General features: G+C 38.4%; 1 protein-coding gene across 2 annotated transcripts in view; it reads right to left on the bottom strand.

The window, feature by feature from the left end:
- Positions 1 to 22,358, bottom strand: part of ADAMTSL1 (ADAMTS like 1) — a 173,697-nt gene that overhangs the window by 113,550 nt on the left and 37,789 nt on the right. For both annotated transcript variants that reach the window (XM_068175688.1, XM_068175687.1), the window contains exons 5-7: positions 9,813 to 9,939; positions 3,799 to 3,873; positions 775 to 932 (exon numbers count right to left, since the gene is read on the bottom strand). In XM_068175688.1, the coding sequence (XP_068031789.1) occupies positions 775 to 932; positions 3,799 to 3,873; positions 9,813 to 9,939 (360 nt within the window). The remainder of the gene's footprint in view (positions 1 to 774; positions 933 to 3,798; positions 3,874 to 9,812; positions 9,940 to 22,358) is intronic.

Genomic DNA, 22,358 nt, shown 5'->3' on the forward strand with positions numbered 1-22,358 from the left:
GGTTAAAGCAAATGTCATCTACCTCTGAGGCTCATAGTGAAAAATTTACATAGTTCTGGACATGATACAGGTTTTGCAGTTTACAGCTGAAATCCTTCAAGTTCCTTGGACCTACTGAAAAAGGATTTATTTTATTGCAACTCCCAAATGTTCATTTTTGTAAGTTTGTTTTCTGACAGAATGCATGCACTGCTCCCAGCAATGTGTTTTATATTACCTGGAAGACTGGAAATGCTCTAATGGGAAGAAACAATTTTCCTCTTATTCCCAGTACAACAAAAAGCAGAACTTCAAAACAATACCACAACTTCTCAAGAAAAGTTATACCATTTATTTTAGACCTTGGGGACTTTTCACTTTTTTTTAAATTTTCTGTGCAACTACACTAGTATACACCCAACAAACTATAGGCCAAAGATATATCTTTCTACTTATCACAGATGAAGATAACTGCATGCCATTGATTTATAAGCACCTCAATGGTGCCCATAGAAAGTACTCTGTCTTTTTTTGAAATGAATTCTTTTTAGGGCATATATTGGCTTTGCCTTTCTTGACATAAATGCAGTCTCTCTCCTGAGGAGTTTCCAGTGAGGTTTTCATCAGATATACAACCATAGAGAATTACATGTAGAGTTCAAGAGATAACCTGTATTAGGCTTTGTGATAAACATCTACTGGAAAATTAAGATCTAAAAAAATCTCTTTCATCTTCCTAGTACATCTTGTCTTACTTTATGTTGCTCTTAGATGTCAATGACCAATGACCCTCACCTTGATAGTAAAGTCTGCAGTGAGAGGCCCAGATATTCTTAAGATCTCCTTGTCAGGAAGCTTCTGGAAATCAATGCTAGAATTTTCTACAAGGAAGGAGCCAGTAGTGCTGAGGCTGTTGTCACTCTTCACGCCTTGGAGAGTCTTAGTTTCCAAATCTGACAAACAGAAAAAAATTGTCAGGAAACCAGAACATTGCAGTTTGAAGTGAGAGCAGAAAAAAAACCCAGCAAAAATTAGTAATATTGCAATTATTTTCCCATAGTTATTCACATTTGCACACTTTCCTTTTTTTTTCTCTTCCATCTGCTTTTCGTCTTTGTTCAACCCTTGCATTTTCAGCTCACATTCCCTCCTCACCCATAGGTCATGTTTTTACTCTCTTCCAGACATACTAATCCATTCATTGTTAGGCATATTTGCTGTTTTTTTAACTCACCCTCATTAAGTCACGCTCCTATGTGGAGCGTGACTCAGACCTTGGCCCACAAGCACTGCTAAGTTGATGTACCCTCTTTCAGTTCAAAGGTGGGTCACTAACCACATGTTGTTGTGGTAGACAATTAACTGAAAGCAGGATATTCAGGAAAGAAAGATCAGTATGACAGGAATCCCATTTCCTCTCCAGAAGCAGTCTGACCCATCCCAGTGGAGTAGAAGGGAAAGGTGAGTGCTGAACCCTCCTGAGTTCTCCCTCTGCCTCTCTCTGTATTCACAGTTCCCCAAAAGGGCATTAATTCAGATAACTGTTTTGTAGTAGCTACTTCTGATTGTCATATTAAACGTAATGATAATTTCTTAATTAAAAGTTAACAGTCAGAAATTACGTCTGTTTCATCATTCAGCTAGCCTCTCTACCAACTCCAAATTATGCTTTACAGCACATTCACCAGTAAACAGTTTCTGGTAGTTATTTTAAAACAACAGGGCCTTTCATCATGAAAGACTGCAAAACTGAAAACCTTTCACATATATTTATGAATGTAGGCAGAAAACTTCCAAGACAGTGAGGCAGCTAAGGCATACTATTAATCTATGATGGAGATATATTTTCAAAGAAATCTTAAAAAAAAAAGCTTTTATTAGCATATATGAAGTTTCTAATTAGGGAACAAAAAATGTAATTGCAGCAATTAGACTGCTTTTCATTACAGATTAAGAGAACTAACTAATGAAGGAAGTTGCTGAGGCAGTACACTAAGAATTTTCACTGTAATGATTATTTCCTTGGTTTTCAGTGAGACCAATCTCCTCTTTTGTGATGCACTTGGCCATCTATTTGTTTTTGACAAGGCTGCATGCAACAGGAATAAATATGGTTTTAAGACTTGTGTATGTATAATCAGCCACCTGTTGACTTGTCCCACAACTGAAGTTCACAGGGGAAAATACTACCTCCCCCTGAAACTGACTTTAGCTCATACATATATAAAATCCTTTGATGGGTGAACAGAAAGATTCAAGTAGACATCTGAAACAAGAAAGAGATATATTTGGACTTATTCATGTTTACACAGTGCAGTTAATCTAAACTCAACCAGTGACTGAGGCAGATCTTGCTGATTCAAATAGTTTTGTAATGAAATATGATATGGCCTTAGTGTAGCTTTAGATCCATTGCTTCAGCTAAAATCTCATTTCTTTCTGAGCTGTCTTATAGCTCAATTTCACTGAAACAATAACAAAAGCACAAAATTTTCTACCTTGGAAGAGAATATCTGTATTAGAAAAGACAAGAGAGAAAGGAAGAGTACATGTCATATACTGGGAAAATAATATCAGCCATACTGGAGCAGCTCAAGAACACCCAAAGGGCCACTTAAAACTGAGGTACAGGCAGCATTTGAACTTATAACAAAAACATAACATATTTTTTTCTTGGTTTATAACCTTAATTTGCTGGTCTTCATCCACAAGTTTAAACCTGAAGAACCCAGTGCTTTCTCAACACAAGTAGGGAGCTATAGTACAGGACTAGTAAGCCATCCCTTATTTTGATACCCTGTATAAAATTTTTGTGTGAAAGAAAATATGGAGGCAGTGAAATGATTTGTGTTTCACATCCTTTGCTGACACTCATGTTTGTACCTACACTGACAAACACAGAAGACATAAATGGTCTGTACTGCAGAAAGTTCCTTAAGACTTTTGGAAAAGGAAAAGGGTAGCCCGACTTATAATAATTTCTGCTACTGAGAGGTCAAGCAGTACAGTTTGGGGTTTTATTCTGACAATAAATCATATTTACTAATACTCTAATATTCATTTCCTGCTGATAAGAAAGGAAGCAGCTTGTGAGCAGCTACTGCACTGGAAGATGAGAGAGAGGGGTGCCAGGAGCTTCTATTCATGAAATAAATGGATTTGCCTTCAGCAGAATATTCTCAAATCTTGAGACTCCTCCCAGAAAAGAGGGATATACAGTCACTGGGATGCACAGATGAAGCATGAAAGTGTTATAGCCAAATGATGGACTAACAGAACTCAGTGGTCTTAACTCCTTGGAGCAGTATCTCTGCTAAAGAAGAGGATTTCATTTTTGAATGTGGTTTCAGATCTTTAGAGTGTGATTTTGTGTGTGTGTGCATGTGCACACACATGGTGTCAGTGCATATGTGTATCTAAGGGAGAGAGAAGGATCATAAGTGAAATGTGTTAAAGTCATGAGCAGGTTGGTGGCTGAGTTGAGCTGCAGGGAAGCTTATCCTTTACTGTTCTCAATATCTCTTCACTCAGTGGTATGTACTTTATTAATTTTAAACAAAAGCACTTGACACCAAGTGAGCCAGCCAAAGGATAAGCAAATAGAAATGACTGAAAAATTATGGACGGTCAAAGAACTCTGAACTGTTGGCTTTGAAAAGAGTGTACCACTGAGATAACTGGGTCTGGGGAAAACTTCTGAGAGCGAAACTCATCTTTGTGTTGAAATCAGTGATCTGAGAGAGGGAAACCAGTGTAAACAGAGCACTGCAGGTTACCGAGGCTCTCTTAAACAAGGGTACACCAACTTCTTCTACTTACATAGATGATCAGGTCCTTTCAGTACAAGGCGAATTTGTCTACTTCCATAGGGAATAGCAACCACTGTATCATCCACTGTGGGAATGCAAAAACACATGGAGTAAATAAGCAAGGAAATTCCCAACTGTTTTAAAATAAGCATTGAAATAGGTGTTTACAAGGCAGTCAAAAGAAAAACCTTAGGACCAATTAAAAATGCCAAGACTTATTACTAAAAATCTGAAAAAGAAACTTGATAAATGTAGTAAGAACCTTCTGCTTAGAAGAATCCAAACCTGTTGATTTTATTTATCCCAAACTTCTCTACAACTATTTATGGTTTTCATGAGTAACTAATAAGTTTCTATTTCATCACAACTCCACTTAAAACTCTTTAAGTATTCTGAATCAGTGCTTGTGGCGAAGTAGAGAAACATAAGCTTATTCTGATATTTAACCAGAATAGCTTTCCCATTTCTCACTTGACATTTTCCCACTTAAACCCCACAGCTACTCCATGATCCTGTCCACACTATGTGATGGTGTCCTAGTGCTCTCAGTTATCCATTTCACACCTCTTATTTTAATGACTATAAGGGCTATAATTCTGCTTCCCTTTCTACACTGCTAGCAGAAAGCCCCTGGAAAAGCAGAAGCCCATTAGACTGTCATGTAAATAGGCATTAAAGAAGGATCTTGCACTTATGAAGCCCTTGGAGCTTTGCCAACTGCATTTTAACCAATATGTGAATTAATGTATAGGTCACATGCAGCTGTGAAAGTTAGTTAGGTCAGCATTTCTAAAGAGACAGTAACCTCAGAAATGTCCTGAAGGGAGACACAAAGACACCGAAAGACAACACAAAGTGTTATACTTGCATTATGAAGTGGTCTGCCCAGAGCATGCTGACCTGGACTAACCAGCACATTTCATTCACCTTTCCCTGTCCTTTCTGCCTTCTTCCCATGGAAGCTGGGAAAGAAAAGGTATGCATGCCTAAAAGGATTTTTCTGGGGAGTGAGAAGGTGGTAGACGTGAGAGGAAAAAGTCTCTTTCACTATTTCTTCATTAGAACTGCTCACATCTATGTTATGAAATGCCTTCTAGCAGGAGCTACAGCTCTGCTCTCAAAATAGTGTTTTGCTTTGTCAGGTGAGGCCAACTCAGACAATAAAAGCATTTTATCTTTCATTCAAATATATGAGTTGGGGTCTTACACTTCTGCCCAGACAAAACTGGGAAAACTCTTGCAAACCAGTTAAATCAGGATTGTCACTTACTAGTGAAATTGTTGTTGATGTTGTCATTTAATATCAAAAGTGGCGAGCCAACAGAGAGAGGAAACACTACCAGAAACAGGAACTTTTAAGCAAAACATTCATTCATCCAAACCCATAATATCTCAAAAACCATGAACTAAAACCCATTTAGTTAAATTTTAAATTCTGTAATGCAGCATAGGAATTCTTGACACTCTTACTTTTCAAAGCTTTATGGGATGAAATACTCATAGTTTTGCTGCCTCTTACTACCTTACAAGAGAGGCAGAAATGTAAGCAGTCTCTCTAAGTGCCACAAAAGTTGTGTGGCAACTGTTCAAATTAAAAAAAAACTGTTCAAAAAACTGTTCAAATTTTCAGGCACTTCTGAAGCATGTCCCATTTTCAAGTTCTGATTTGATATGTTTACTCAAACTATCCAAAATTTCAGTGTCTAAGTCTTTTGTAACTGGGCTTAATTAAACCCAACACACGTTTTACTCCTTCACATCTCTGATACCTCACTTAATAGTAAAGCTAGGAATCTTTCATATCAATACGCAATTCAAATTTTCTATTTGGAAAGACAAATATTCAATCTCTAAAAAAAATAATTAAATACTAATATTCTGATACTGCTTTATTGGTACCATTCTAGCATTCAGATTCAAGATACCCAATAGGATAAATTATTTTATCCATTGTGGAACAAAATACATGAGTATGACACATCATTTTGCTGTATATATACAGCATTTTTTGTACTGAGTTTGGAAAAACAGTAACTTTAATAAAAAAAAAAAAACCAATATTAATGATTTTTATACAAGCCTTATTAAAGACAGTTCCATGCCATGATTGTATCATGATTGTACTGTATCTGTACATGGCATTGTATTGCCATGTATCTGTCCTATATCATAATTGTATCTCTCAGTTACAAGCTCTGTGCTGCAGAGTTACAACTCACTGACATGTCACAGAAAACCCAAACAGTTTAAAGCCCATGTGAGCTTATATTCTCAGCCTGCATATCCTGCCCCAGGGTATTGCTAGGACTATATTTCACCTGATCTTGTAGTTGCTCTCCATTTGAAATCCTAGCATGCTTTATGTGAAATGCAAAGCTCAGTGGGATTTATGCTTATCACATTCTTCCTGCTTTCACAAAGCAGAAGCAGTGGTGATTGAAGGACAATTTCCTGATGTTAACAGTGATAAGGAGAGATGTGAAAGTAAGCAGGCTAACATTTAGTCACAGCTATCCCCAACAATATGCAAAGAGACAAGATTGTCGAACAGCTGTGTGGAAAAGAAACAAAATGCTTTAACAGGTGGTTGGTTTTCTCTGACCATACACAGAGAATCAAACAAAGGTCCTAGATAATTGGGAGGATGGTGGCTCAAGGCTGAGAAGAAAGTGCAAGGTTTTAGGCAACAGTTAACTATCATGAACATACATCAGGTTCCCACAAGAGAGAAGTTTCTTCTAGTTTTGGATTTTTAATTTGGATTTTTAATTTGGATTTTGGACAAATGGTTTGTCAGTTCTCATGATGAAAAATGGAGTTTTTTCTATCTCCCAATTACTACTGATATTCAGTGGAAATCTGGAATCACATATATTTTTGACAGCCATAACAAGAGTAATTAGGTGAATATCTAGACAGCATTATAATTTCTACAAGTCTCTTTTAAACGACTCTACTCTGTTAGTAGATGTCAATCCAGATGTTTTAGAGAAATACCAACTTTGCACTAGGTGATCAGCAGAATGCACTCACAGCTTATTGGACAAACTCTCTAGCTTCTTGGTGAATACAAGGAAGCCTGCTTAAGTGCATCTTATCTTCATAGGAAGGACATACGGAGTTCCCTAAAGAAGAATCTAAATAAAAAGAGAAAGATGTATTTTCTGCAGACTTCTAAAGAACCACCCAAGCCACCTAAGAAAAAAGAATATTTCTGAAATGAATGTTTTTGTAGCTTTTTTATTATTAGTCTTACAAAAGTATAGACAGAGGTATTTCCTTTTTCTTAAAAATGTAAGTTAGAATTCAGCATCACACTACATCCTGCCCTACTATGTTTATGTCTCTGAGGCCACTGGGACTTGTGTACTACCCCTATAAATAGTGGAGAAGCTCTTGCTGTAGGAAATGCTAAGTGCTTAAAAGCTCTATGAATTTCTTTCTTATGCCTTTGCATGATATAAACAACAGGGATAAGGGAACCAGATGTGAGCACCAAGAGAAAATTACTTTAGTATGATGAGCTCAAGACTGTGTTTGGAATGATTTTGAGATATAAACAGCTTCAGAAACTATTGGGACAGCTCTGGAGTAAAGGTCAACTGTCCAAGCCCTAGAACAGTCCTCATGATTGAATTCTATTCTTAGAGAAACAAAAATACCAAGTGAGGCCAAATATCTAGTCACTGCTGATATCTAGTCACTGATGTACATTTCCCCTCTGATTTTTCTAATGCTGTCTGGCAGTCTGGCTTTTAATCCCTTGTTTAGACCACAGATAAAATAGACATAATTTTAGAAAACCTGACACAGATGAAGTGCCAACAGAGCTGGCATAAATGCAGAAAATGAATAAAATAGATTTCTGAAAGAATTTCAACATTTAAAATCATCTCAAATTTCCACAACATTTTCATAAATCATTTTGAAGTCAACAGCAAAAAAAAAAAATCATATTAATTCACACATGTGAAGGGGATTCATAACCATGTCTTTAAGATTTTTAAAAACCCAATTTAAAAAAAAAGACTTACTATTCATAGATTCAAGGTTCACAGTGTTGCATAAAAACACGTATGTTTACAGCAGAGATTGAAATAATGCCACATTATACAGACTACACATAAAATCTACAATTTTCCTAGCTCTGCATAACAATTATATACAGGCAATTGTGTCTGAGAAAACCGTTCTCTAACTTTTTTTCATATTTATCTCAGTCTAAGATTGTGCTCTTAGCCATCTGCTCTATTACCTACATAACATTCTTTACATTTAATAGGAAACCATTTGGAGTAGGCACTGTGTTTTACTAACATTTTAGTCCTGTGCATAATATATTAGTGACTTTATCCTCAGTAGACAACAGATGAGCAACTTTTTACCACAAAGCAACTAAAAAACAATTAATTTCTCCTACAGGAAAAGACATTTGCCAAAAAAAATTCTCAAACACTATTACATCTCAAATGGCCTGGAGGTTTCCAAATATGTTCCTGTCCATTGCAAAAAACTTAACAATGAGGTGAAATACCATTCCTAAATCTTTGTGAATTATTTCCTTTGTCTTCTTGTACAATTCTGCTTCAGAATCTTCTTATGAGGATTATTCCTTTCTTTCCTTCATACAGATTAGTTGCCCTTCCCTTCCCTTCCCTTCCCTTCCCTTCCCTTCCCTTCCCTTCCCTTCCCTTCCCTTCCCTTCCCTTCCCTTCCCTTCCCTTCCCTTCCCTTCCCTTCCCTTCCCTTCCCTTCCCTTCCCTTCCCTTCCCTTCCCTTCCCTTCCCTTCCCTTCCCTTCCCTTCCCTTCCCTTCCCTTCCCTTCCCTTCCCTTCCCTTCCCTTCCCTTCCCTTCCCTTCCCTTCCCTTCCCTTCCCTTCCCTTCCCTTCCCTTCCCTTCCCTTCCCTTCCCTTCCCTTCCCTTCCCTTCCCTTCCCTTCCCTTCCCTTTCCTCTCACTCAGCAAACACGGAGCCACACCTGCACTGTGCTATCAGCTGCCTTGTGTGCCATGCTCCATACCAATGCTGTCACTCTTTGACAGAGAGAAGCTTTTGTAAGAAGCAGCTTTCCCTGTTACAGAACCCACAAGTATACATACACTGTCTTCAACAGATATTACACTGCTATTTGAATCTTTAAAGTCATGTGCTATTCAGCAATTGCAACAGAATGCTCCAGAACGGTAGAGCTGGTATGATTAAACTCTAAGGCTGGGGGCAGGTTTTCAGGCTAGCACATGTGATTCTTTAGGTGTGCCTACATAGGCATGAAAACACACCTAACTTTTAATCCTTCCTTCAAACTGACAAGACACACCCTATCTCCCACCCCAAAAATTTTATAGCTCCATCTGTGGTGCTACAAACAGATTGAAAAAATCTGTCTGGGGTTCAGGATAAACTAATCTGCTCACTGGGCCACACTAGTGCTACTTTATCACTCTCAGTTAAAGCTGGATCAGCAAGCAGGAAAGTCCATCTTTTTCTGTAGACATCTCTCTCCAGCTTGTGTTGGCACTTTCTGACAACTTAGGCTCCTCAGTTCCCCAAAGAATTGAGCGACCATGCTGAGCATGCAGGCCCACGTGATGCTAACAGGCCTTGGAGACAGCACTCTGCCAGGTTGGCACCAAACGCCCCTCAGGGTTCCTCTCTGCTGTAGAGCAGCATAAACCATTCTGTTCAGAGCAGTATGCACTAAGTTCTGTGCGTAGCCAGCTAATACAGCCAGAGTGGTGTTGGAAGAGCCACCTCCTCCTGGTGGCTGCTCTTCACAAGCAGCTAGCTAGCTGAGATGGGGAATATGCTGATGTCACCTTTCCACAAGCCTCTGTCCACCTCCACAACCTGACCAACAATCTAAAAAAGGCTGCTTTAACCCAAGAGGCAAGCACCTTTGGGGACAACTAGACGAAGCATGATTATTCAGGTGCCTGAGAAAGAGTGGGGTGAAATCTAGCCTGCAAAAAATGAAAACTTCACTAAAAGGGGAAGATGGCACTCTACCAGAAGGAACAGCTTACGTTTACTTGCAGAGAGCTGGGACTTATACTGGCCTCGAACCAGCCGGCAGGTAGACCCATCTCCATTGCAGACCCCACAGTTGTCTTCCTTGACAGCACTTCCCAGCTGGTGGTCACAGCCAACAATCTGGCAAGAAAGAAAGATGTGCAGTTCAACATGAGCACTTACCAACTGACTGCTCAATCCATGTCTGCAACTAATTATTCTAAATTTCTCTCTTAGCATCTCTAGAGGGCCATAAAGTACCTTAGCAATGAAAGAGGCTCAGCAAAGCTGGCACTGTGCACTGAAGTCAGGCGAGAGATAAGGGAACAGGTTAGTACTCAATGGCTTTTGCAGTCCAGAGGAAGAAAAGAGTATTGTTGGAGGTGGTTATTTTAGGGCATTGTGAACATTTCTTGGTCAGAGTCCTATCAGAAATTTCCCTTCTTAGAGTTTCACAAAGAAAAATGCCTAAAACAGATAAAAAGACACATAGGAAGCAGAAAGATAGATAAAATGAAGAGCAGCATTGATCAATAGCAACATGGCTCTGAAATTTTACCTGCTATGCAGCTAGGAAAATCATGTGGTTTTAATTATGTTTGACAATAATCCCATTCCACACTGTCAATGCCTGTGTTAGACATTGCAAAAGATCTGATAAAGAAGGCTGGGTTGCAACAAAAGATTTGAGAGTCATTGCATGAATGTAATTACCTGCTCTGAAATTGTCTTTATTCCTACATGCAAACTGTTTGGTTAAAAATTTTAAAAGTTGAATAGATAAACTAGGTTTCTCAGTATGCAAAAACCTTGTTATTCCAAGAAGAATCAAATAGTAATTTATAATTAAGTACACTTAAAATTAATGAATGGACTATTTGTTTAACACCGTGTCAATGTAGGCCTTTTGCCTGAACTTTAAGTTCTGCATCCAAGTTATGAATTTTTTACATAAATAATAGAAATCCAAGAAATTAGGTAAGTCCTTATAATGTTATAATTACCTTTGTATGTACTAGAAAATAAAAGGTCTTTTAGCATTCTGGCATTCAGAGTAAGCAATGAACAAATATTTGTCTATTACTTCTAATGAGGTTGTGCTAAGGCTCTTAGCCAAACATGGAGTGTATATGTAAACACAGGGAATTTTAAATAAGGTGGTTTTTCAGCTTTAATTTTTCCCGTATTTCTGAGTTTTAGTTAAACCTGAGATCTACATCCTAGAAAATGATGAGAGCAAACAGAGCATTTATAATCAAGACTCATAAAAGCTGTATGTGTAACTTGCCCACTAAAACATTCATAGACTAATGTTTCTTATTTGTGCAAATCTGAGTGTGCAGAATTACACATCTCTGCTAGGGTGAGATATACTTCTGGGTTTGAGACTTGCTCTTCATTTGTCTATGAAAATGCAGACTTTAATAACCAGTATTTTCTTTTAGCAATTCAATTCCCATTTCTAACATCGTTATTTTACTAGCTGCAGAATAGGTATTTCCTTGATTATCTGTCATATTGACAATGTAATTAATTTTATTTAAATTATTATAGATTCAAGCTTGATGAAAGTGATCATCAAATTTTTTTGATTTTACCTACTTCTTCCAGGTCAGAAGTGGGTCAAGCCTCCTATGATTACACATTATATTATGATCCGTCTAAGGGAATTAATGAAGCCTAAAGAAGCAACAGTCATAAAAATTATACATTTCTTTGAAAAGCTAGCCATATCAAGACTGCAAAAGACATTTTAACAAATTAGAAACATAATGAAAAATAATGGTTAGAAAACTGAAGCAAACATAAGCATATCTTGACTGCGATTGCTCCATACAAAACTTCCAAATCGACTGTATGTCGATGCCTTCAAATCAGATTTTCCTTCTAGTGCATTAGAGATCACTAGCTCCCACAGTGAGAAGGGTCCTGCTGGGGAGCCCAGATAACAGAAGAAAGATCAGAATTCCCTTTTACATCTGCTCAAAAGTTCAGTTTAGAGTAGTTACACAAATCTTTATGCTTTTGCCTATTTTGAAATGAATATGTGAACTGCTTGGATAGGAAACTGGCTGAATCTTAACTTCAGGTATGAGGTAACCAATTTAAAAAACCACAGAATTTACTACTTCAAAGCATTTTTACCTTTATGAATCATCAGCACACATGTTGCCATGGGCTATACCCTGATTAAAGTTAATTTATAAACTGAGCAATTTAGAGCTAGGTTACAACTTGTGGAGGAAACCACCAGGAAAATCTCAGGTGTGAAAGGAAGTTGTATTGTGGTTTGTTTCTTTTTTTGAGTTGGACAGCCATTACCGATGTATAGCATAAAAATATTTCTTCTGTTGAAATGCTGTGTTTCAAATGGAAGTATGAGCGAAGTGGAAGTATGGAGACCTTTGTGATTACTAACATTTCTGTGGTATGTACAACTGTACATACTGTGCAGACTGGTTACAAACTGTAACCTTACTGTATTTGACAGTGTCTCAGATAACTTTATGCAATTAAATATTTTGATGAAATTAAATTAATTTCCTATTTGTTCCCAAGGTCTCTGCAGAGAATTTTTTTTACCGTGTTAGATTATCTGTCTAAATAGATATGGAGAGCTCTGGGAATATGTATGAAATTTTCATTAAAAAAAACCTTATGAGTGATTAACCAATGCCTGAAATAAAAAATATTCCCAAGTTTACTTCTTTTCTTTTCTTTTCTTTTCTTTTCTTTTCTTTTCTTTTCTTTTCTTTTCTTTTCTTTTCTTTTCTTTTCTTTTCTTTTCTTTTCTTTTCTTTTCTTTTCTTTTCTTTTCTTTTCTTTTCTTTTCTTTTCTTTTCTTTTCTTTTCTTTTCTTTTCTTTTCTCTTTTCTCTTCTTTTCTCTTCTTTTCCTTTTCTTTTTTTCTTTTCCTTTTTTTTTCTTTTCTTTTCTTTTTTCTTTTATCTTATCTTTTCTTATCTTTTCTCATTACCTAGGGAAATTCTATCTTTTGAAGGTAATTACACGCACTAGAAAGGTTGCTAGTGTTTGAAATTGAGTCACTGATGCTGCACTACTCCAGATCTCTTATATGAGTTTTTAGTAGCTCTTACATGAAAACATTTTGCAAGCTCAACTTTTATGACAGCAAAAGATCAGACAAGGAAATATTAAAATGCTCCTGAAAAAATACACAGCTCACGAGAACAACATCTTTTGTCTCTGAGCAGAAGAAATAGAAGTTTGGTTGTGTTGAGAACATGTCATTTCCATAACATAATTTTCACCGTCCATCAAGGCTGCAAAGAACTCATTGAAAAAGGTTATGGAATGTGTGAAAATATGTCACCACTTGCCCAGAAATCTGCAAAGGGTTAAAAAGGAGCAGTAAAGCAGAATGTTTCTTTCAGCATCCACACATAGCATGAACAAAACACAGAGGGAAGGTTTTAAAATGGCTATAATCAGAGATGTCGAATATGCAAGACACTAGGAGAGGCCAGCTACCAAGAAAAGTAAACAGACTTGGTCTGCAGAACTAGAAAAGTCTGCCAAGACACTGACCTATGAGCATATTCACCTGATGAGAGGTGGTTGAGGACCTCGTCATGAAATGGTAAGCCATTCATGGTAAGCATGGTAAGCCAAGAAAACAGTAAGGATACTGCACCTCCAATATACAGCTCAGAGTAAAGGTTTGGGGGACACAGTTTGAAACAACCTAGTGACATTTTTGAATCAGAAGTCTAGGGAATATTTCACTTTCTGAAAATCTTTGAAATGTCAACTCCTTGTCTTGCTTTGAAGCTGGATCCAATGTTGAAATTCTGAAGTTTCTGTGGAATAGAAACTTCCCATTCCAATGCATTCTAGTTCTGATCTCAGTATATCATTGAGGGGTTTAGGGAGATGAAGTCTTTTTCAATCTATAAAGATCTGAGAAGGAAGCCCCCACTAGAAAGGAAAATGGATTACTATAACAAATTGCAACTGGAAATGTTCTGAAGTAAGCAGTTTTCATACTCATTTCTATTACATGCTAAGCTTCATCCCCTTAAAGCAGGATAATAAAGCACAGACATTCCACACTAAAATCTTTTGAGTTTCAAGTTGCTGAAGTATTGGTCAGAGGCTTGAACTCCACATTGTTACTGCACAAAATGTCAGAAGCAGCTCCATTAAGTTCTCTGACTATCCAAACTCCATTAAAATCAAGAACATGTACTTGTAAGTTTGATAAATTTTGGATTAAGCTCTTATGTGTTTCTAAAGGTGCTTCTATGAAGCTCATTACTATTGTGGTTAAATGCCCTTAAAGTAGTAAAGGCAGATTTTGCAGAGCTCTGGAGGTCTCTCAGTATATGGCAAATGTCAGCCATGTAGTACCAGAGTGAGGAAATCACTGGTGAGTACCAACTGCCTGCCCAGACCTTCTTCACCACCTCTAAAGTGAGCTGATTTTTTATTCTTCTTATGGGTTTCGCATAGAATGTCTAGCAACAAAAAGCCAGAATAATAACAGCTAATCCCTAGCTGGCCAAGCCTGTATTGTTTTCTGGCACAAGGTACCACAGATCTACTTAGAGGTAAAGATTCCATATTATATTTTAGGCTGGAGTCCCAGACTTCATGCTGAGTTTGACTCTCCCCCCCTTCTCCCCACCCAAGCTCCCCCCACTATTTACTGCTCTTGATGGCCCATGGGTTGACAAAACAAAAATAAGGATATTCCTGACTCTGAGACACATTGCAAAATAATTTTTCAGGATGCTGCAAGAAAAGAGATAGCTATCAAGTTAGCAGATCAAGTGCTTGCATGTAGTTTAAAGGCATCGGGCTAAAAGTCCCACAAGAGGAGCTGGAACTAATCATTGAGTGTGTGCATGAGTGTTTTAAGTGCATGTGTTCCCCTTGTGGACTTGAACTTTGGCTCAGTTTAGCAGAATTTTCCAGAAATAAAATGACCAGCAATGACATGTTCCGCTCCAGCCCTGCTAGTCTAGAAATGTCCTGAAGAAGTTTTCATAATAATTTCTATTCAGTATTAAGAAATCCTAGGCAGGAAATAATGTAATAAAGCAAGCTTGCAAATCCAGGTAATTATAAATAAATCTCTTTGTTTTTCAAAGGGCATGTCTGCAGTTCAAATGCAAGAAGTTCTGAGGATCTCAGAAAAACAAAGTTGCCCTTCATATAGATACTAATGTGGGGCTCAGTGTGGGACTTGTGTGGATTGTCACTGCTCAGCTGAAAAAAGTTTTGGATCAGAGCCATCATTTCAACTGGGTTCAAAATCCTATTTTACAGAATCAGCATGAAGAGCTGCTCTATTCTTCAAATTACTGGGGAGAGAACAAGCTTAAGCCTGTACAGCAAACTGGATCTGTACTGGTATCTGTGACATGAGCACTTGCAGCTCCTGCTGATGTGGTATCTGCCCTTCCGTGCACCGACGCCTTTGAGGTGACATTTTACAGCCAGCATTTTTCTGGCACACCCTCATGACATTATCCTGTCACAGGCAATCTTGACCAGCATCAGGCATGAGGCACGACTCCCCCAGGTGCCCAGGAATTCTGGTGGAGGTACACCACAATCCAACTATAATCAAAGACCATAAGATGATTTTCACAATGGCAAGGCAATTTGCAATTATTCTGGTAACAGCAGGTCCAGTGGCATGTGCAATCAGTGTACTTGCTTGGTATTCGAGAGAAATATACCTTGCAACTGTTCAGGCAGTGTGAAACAAACTTCAGATACTGATGAGTACCCCAATTGTTAAATACAGCCATTGAAGTGGCTAAGATATGCCTTCCAACACATAAAACATGGCTGGCCAGATTGTAGATTTGTCGCTGCTGGTTGTTGCCTTATCTACCACTAATCCACTGCAACCAATCTGTAGATCCTGCTTGGTACCGGTCCCATCATCATCAGGTAGCCAGAGCTCTCTGCTGTTAATATATTTAAACAAAGACCCTTATATAACCTCACTCAACCAGCACAGCAGACACAACACACTGGGAATCAATGGTTCACCCAAAGCTCTAGAAGCAAACAGTAAACACCCAGCAGCAGAATGAACTGAAGAGAAATTTCTATTTCTTAATTTTCTTTCAGGGAAAAAGAAATATAAACTTGCTCTGAAGCCACCCTTGATTTAACAAATAGAAATTCAACTAATTTTAAAGCTGCCACTTCCAAATAAGGATTACAGATGCTCTAAAGTCTTGGATGTGGGGAAAAGGTAACTCGTTACATGCAAATTTAATTAGGAGGAATCTTCCAAGATAAAAAAAAAAAAAAACCTGAATTTTTTCAGGTTTAGTAATTTTTAACCAACCAATTTTTTTGCTTGGGCCACCATAGGAGAGTCCACAGATGTATGAACAAAGCTCTCTGTAGTTCATTCACGGATGATACAGAAATCCAGAGGCTGCTGCTGTGTAAGAGGCAACATTTAAACAGAACTTACTTCCAAGAGTTTATAAGCAGGCAACAACAGGAAGAAAAGAAGCTTCTGTGATTATTCATATGCACTTACCATTTCATTCACACTTTGGTTTTTGCTGCATTTAGGTTTACATATTCATATTGAGTTGGAGCAAAAATTAGTTTTTCCTTTGTTCTTAACATGCTTGTGTATTTCTTGAAGAAGGAGAAAAAAACCCCCTAACTTTGTTTCCTTAGTTAGTCCTCTTTAGCACATCATTACTGAAATACTTGCTTTTCCCCAGAAGAATCACACCTATTGTTTGGATATCTTAGCAGTTCCAGGATTTGTCAGTTTTGGAAGAATATTAAAACACTACATCAGAAAGTGATTGCCATGGCCATTCTAAAACAAAATTCATCAAGGCAGCTCTCCCTCAGCTTCCTGGTAGCAATGTCCTTGAGAAACCAAGAGTAAATTCTGCCTGCTGGACCTATTCTTTTCTCCTAGAACATGAAACACTAATTGTTAAAGCATTTAATTGACACTTGTGACACATTACATTTGACTGCGATTCTTTCTAAGCTCTGGTGACTTCATAACATGCTTGAAATTGCTATTCAGAGCTCTCTTCTGTTGGGCTGTACAGGCTTCTTTTGTTGGCAGGAGTTGGTCCTCTGTTGGCTGGATCAATTGGGATCCAGATGCAGAGCTTTGTTATACCAGCGCCAGCAAAGATTCTCTGGTGCTTTGGCAGTCACATAATCTGTGTTATCAAGGAACAGATATCTTCCATAGTTCAAATACTTGAAAGAGGCTACTTGTCCCCAGGCTACTGCTGAAACAGCTTAGATAGTCTATATGGTACTCCATCCTGCTGCTCAGTGTGTGAGAGAAGTGCATGCAGACCCTAGAAGACATTTACGAGGAAACTATCTCAAATGCCCGCAAAACACCTGTCCTGGGTCTTCACAGTAGCTGGACCTCTTGCCAAGGTCTTCAATGAGAACCACAAATCTGTTTTGCTGAGGACTCTCTAAACTGCCCTGCCGTTGCAGACATCTTACCATCCTCCTGCAGCAATAAAGCCACTGCACTATTCTAACAACTCAGGCTTTTAGGTGTGCTAAAGAAATACATGAACAGAGACTGCTTCCTGGTAACAGAAAGAGAACCCTTAGAAGTCTCCAAGGTGCTCTTTTAAATTTCTTATTATTGTCAAGCCTGCAAATAACAATGTTCCTCCCTTCCTCTGCCACCAGCTAAGGGAACTACTCTGAGTGCTGCTGGTCAAAGACGTGTGCAGTAGATAAGTTGGTCAGCACTGGAGAACAGCACTTGTTGTTTCTGCTAAAAGACTAGAACAAAGTACCTCTGTGGAGGTACTAACCTCTGTTAGTCCAGAAAGTAAAAAACTAGTAACTCAGGGCAGGGGAGTTCTAATAGTGCAACTGAGGATTATTTCACATACAAAAAACAATCCCATTTCCCTTCCACTCTCCACCACAAAACTGTTCCTACCTGGCATGATGATAACAATTTAAGCATTTGGCTATTACTCTTATGAATCATGTTTCCCCACCCCACTCCTTTCTGAGTACTGGAAAGATGTCACATTGGTGGAAAAGCTACCTCTTTTGTCTCATAAAAACTGAAATTCATCAACAAGAGAACAAAACTATAATTTGCTACCTGCAAAATATTCAAACAGTAATTCAGTTGTTCAGCCCAACACAGGTTCAAAACATATGGCCAACAAATCAAGAATTCAGTACTTTCTGAAATGTTATCTCTGCAGAAGACATGTAGGTTTCAATGGGCCATAAAAAAAAAAGATTACAAACAGGAGGCAGAAATAGCTGAACTACACAAGACTGAAATCCCAGCACTATGTAAATACTTTGACATATTTTTCCACAAATAATTTCCTATTTTTGACCTGATTTCTGTCATAGTCCTGGCAGAAGAAAAAGATTATTACTGGAAGTTGTTATGAGGGACAAAACACCTGTAAAATAATATGGGTTGGTGGAAACACAAATGATGCTTGTTTGTAGAATTAATAAAACAAAGGCCATTCATTTCTCTACCTTGTCATCAAACAGGCAAGTAACAGCACTTTCAGTCCTCTTGTGTGAGCAAAAGACAGAAATACAGGTAAAAATCTCCTACTGGAAGTTACTGTCTCAGAGTTTTCACAGTTAGATAATGTTTAAGTGTAGAAAAAAGGGATCCTGTGAAAATCAGCACACAATCCTCCTGGTTACCAGTGCTAAAGGAGGACAAGAACAGTCTCTAATATTAGACCAATTAATGTTGCAGGGTGGAAAAATGCACATCAGGGGCAAATGGGGCAGATAGACTTCTGGTGTTCTCATTCCCCAGAACTGGAGTTGACTTGAAAGGATGGCATGCAAAGAAATCAGATCCCAAGCTAAGGAATGACTAGGAGCAGCCATGGCCCCAGCTGTAAATTCCTGCAGCTATGTCCCAAGTGTATCCCATATGGACAGTCAGGGCCCAAGGCAGTTTTGAAAGCCTTTGAGAGCCTGCTGAGGTAACTACCTAATCTTATTTTTACCTGTCTCATGCAGGCTTATTGTGCCAATGAGTAAAATTTCCATACACCAGACTCCAAACATGTGACACTGCTATCCTGATTAGCTCTGTATTTTGGTCTGAACTGGAAACAGAAGAGGATGTGTGCAGCAGCATTTTGTACATTGAAGAGAGAAGGAGAAACTCTCTATCATGAAGTCATGATATACAGGACATACAGCACAGTCACCTATATAAAGTAGAGCAGATTTTCCCAGTCTAGACACACACACACACACACACATACACACAGGGCCATTTAAGCATTGGTGCATCTAGAACCACAAAATAGAACCATGGACTAGTTTGGGTTGTAAGGGAGCTCAAAAGGTCATCTAGGTCAACCCCCCAGCCATGGGCTGAACACAGACCTCCAAGATCACCAAGTCTGAATTCTGATCAGCTACAGGTAACTAAAGTTAGCTAAAGGTAACTAAGCTTGTTAGCTGACTTGAATTCACTGTGCAGCACAGCAAAATAAATGCTTAGGAATCAATAAATCAGAATTTTTTTAAAACTACCTTGAGTATTATGTGGAAGTAGATCTTTAAAGAGAAATTTAATATTCTGTAAATAGTAAACATTAATATAGGCATTTCTGGGATGCAGATTTCTTTAAAAAATAACCTGGAAAATTAAGAGAATGTAAAGGAGAATGTTGTCCAGTTTTGTGAGAAGAAACAAAAGGCTGTTTTTGGTCCTAAACAACTTTGTTGTAATAACAATTTTAGTTAACAGCCTTCTTAAAAATCCCCAGTTTTATAATCATTGGATTTGATCCTACAATTACAGCTATAATATGATTTATAGTGTTATTCTATTCTATCATATTGATGAAGTAATTTTAAGGTCTTAAAAGACCCCACCAATAACAGTAATAGTAATAATAATGAAAACACTCATACAATTAGAATTAGGCTTGATTTATCAACAGAAGAATAGCTTTTCAAGTTTTATGTAGAAAGCAGAAAGCAAAAGTAGAACTCTTTTATCTTGCTTCTTCAGAGAAAATTAAGGAATCAATAGGTCTTACATACATATATGTACAAGAAGTCAGTTTGTATATAACTCTTCCCAAATACATTTCTCATCAATTGCTTGGACTAGTATGACTGGTTTTGACTTTTCAGCCAAATGGTGCTGTTAATTGTAGCATCATTTTTTGTTTTCAGAATTTTTTGTTTTCAGAATCTTGTACATATATGTACAAGAAGTCAGTTTGTATATAACTCTTCCCAAATACATTTCTCATCAATTGTTTGGACTAGTATGACTGGTTTTGACTTTTCAGCCAAATGGTGCTGTTAATTGTAGCATCATTTTTTGTTTTCAGAATTTTCTGCTAAAGTTTACTCTGTCTTTCATGTATCATGGCTACACTTTTCCCCCTTTGATTGGAAGCCTAACACTGTTTCATCCTTTCAGCAGATAGTTTAGTTATGGACATTTTCAGTGTCTAACCTTTCAACACAAAAATGATGCAGCTGTCATGATATTTCACAGAGAAGAACTGATGCTGTCCTGAGCTATGGCTGAAATGTTTAAAGCAAACACACAAATCATACACTTCACAGAAGCTTATGTGACATGTGGTCAGCTGGAATCCTGGGGCTGGAGAGACTGAAAGGATAGCAGAACAGTCACTCTGGCTGTGTAAGTAAAAGAGACTGACCAGACTGAAAACATCTTTTCATGATTATGACTTCAGGGAAGCAATACTCATTCACATGAGGGGAGGATTTGGCTATGATATTGATGGGACATGCTTTTGGGAAACTACACAACAATTTACTATTTGACCACATATTTAATGAAAACCATAAAAATTGCCCCTGATCTGGTGTTATACAGTAACACACAGATTCTGACATCCATACTGGAGATAGAAGCAGCCTTGAATAATCCTTGATCATCCATTAGAGGAAGCAAATACTTTCATGTTCTTCCTTGCCAGAGTTAAGAAAAAGAACATTTTTCAGAATTCACACAAGCAGAAGGCAAAAATTATGTTGAGAGAGAACGAAGTATGAAGACTATGATAACAGGAAGAAGTGAAAGGGATGAGGAAAACAGAAAAAAACCCAAAAATTAAAATAGAATGCCTCCCTTGCATCAGAAAGATTAAAAGATTGTGACAGGTAAACCCAATAACACAAAGGAGATTTTGTCTACATTACAAAAGTGTCGTGGTTTGACATGGAAGTGAATTCTTTCAGGAAGTTGGGTCAAACCAATCAGTAGTCAAGTTTGGATATTGGCACCTGAAGTGACCATTGAAGATAGGGATACGCCTCTGAGAACACAGGGGGTTAAAAGCAAGAACTCCCAAGAGCTCGTTCTCTTTGGTTCCGGTCAGGGTGCTGTGCAGATCTCCCCTGCCCAGCCATGGGGCTGGGTGGGGGAGGGGGAGCCATGCGGCCTGGTCGAGGTGAGCGGAGGGGTAGAAGGACTGGAACCGAGCCAGCTCCTGTGGACAGAAGGGTGGAGAGAAGCAGAGATGCCTTTGTTGCCCCCCCACCCAGAGGGAAGAGACAGAGAGTCCGGACGGCACCTGTAACTTTGCTGGTGGAGGAGAAGGAGCGGGAGGAAGGCAGGAAGGCAGGAAGGCAGGAAGGAAGGAAGGAAGGAAGGAAGGAAGGAAGGAAGGAAGGAAGGAAGGAAGGAAGGAAGGAAGGAAGGAAGGAAGGAAAATCCCTATGTTGCTTCCTTTTCAGAGAGATTAAACGGAAAGTGTGAGCTGTATGAAACAGAGTGTACAAATCAGTATTCCAGCACACATGCTCAGTGCTGCCAATTTCCTGGGTTTTTTTTCTGTGATAATGTGAAGTGTGGCAACAAGGAATTAACTTGATTTCAAATAAAAGAGGAGCAGGCTGTTCCTGAAGGACTGCAGCCTGTGGAAAGCGACCCACAAAGCAATTTGTGAAGAGCTGTGGCTCCCAAGATAGACTTATGCTGAAGAAGTTCATGGAGAACTGTCTCCCTTGGGAGGGATCCCACACTGGAGCATGGGAATTATTTCTCTCCCTGAGTAGTGGCAGGAGCAATGTGTGTTGAACTGAATATAACCTTTGCTCCCCATCTCCCTTTATTGCTCACAGGGAGGAGGAAGAGGAAAGGAAGGAGAGGTAGGGAGGAAGACGTTTTTTGAGATTTGTTTTACTTCTCTTTATCTTCCTCTGATTTTTTAATGGCAATAAATTAAACTCATTTCCCAAGTCTGTTTTGCCCATGATAGTAATCAGTGAGCGACCTCTTCCACTCCTTATCTCAACCCATAGGCCTTCAGTTAAAATTTCTCTCCCCATATGGTTCCAGAGAGCAGCTTTCGTGGGTACCTGGCATCCAGCCAGGATCAACCCACTATTCTCCAGCTTTGCATCTTCAACTGCTGTATGCAGAATTTGCTTATACTCTCAAAACCATAAAAAAGGAAGTACAGGAATTTATTTTGCAAACAGGGAAAATGAAAATAGAAACTGTGTTGTCCTCAGCATACCCATTAATTCTATCTATAAAGACATTTCATAATGTGGAACTTA

The sequence above is a fragment of the Anomalospiza imberbis genome, chromosome Z (assembly GCF_031753505.1).
Source record: "Anomalospiza imberbis isolate Cuckoo-Finch-1a 21T00152 chromosome Z, ASM3175350v1, whole genome shotgun sequence".
NCBI lineage: Eukaryota > Metazoa > Chordata > Aves > Passeriformes > Viduidae > Anomalospiza > Anomalospiza imberbis.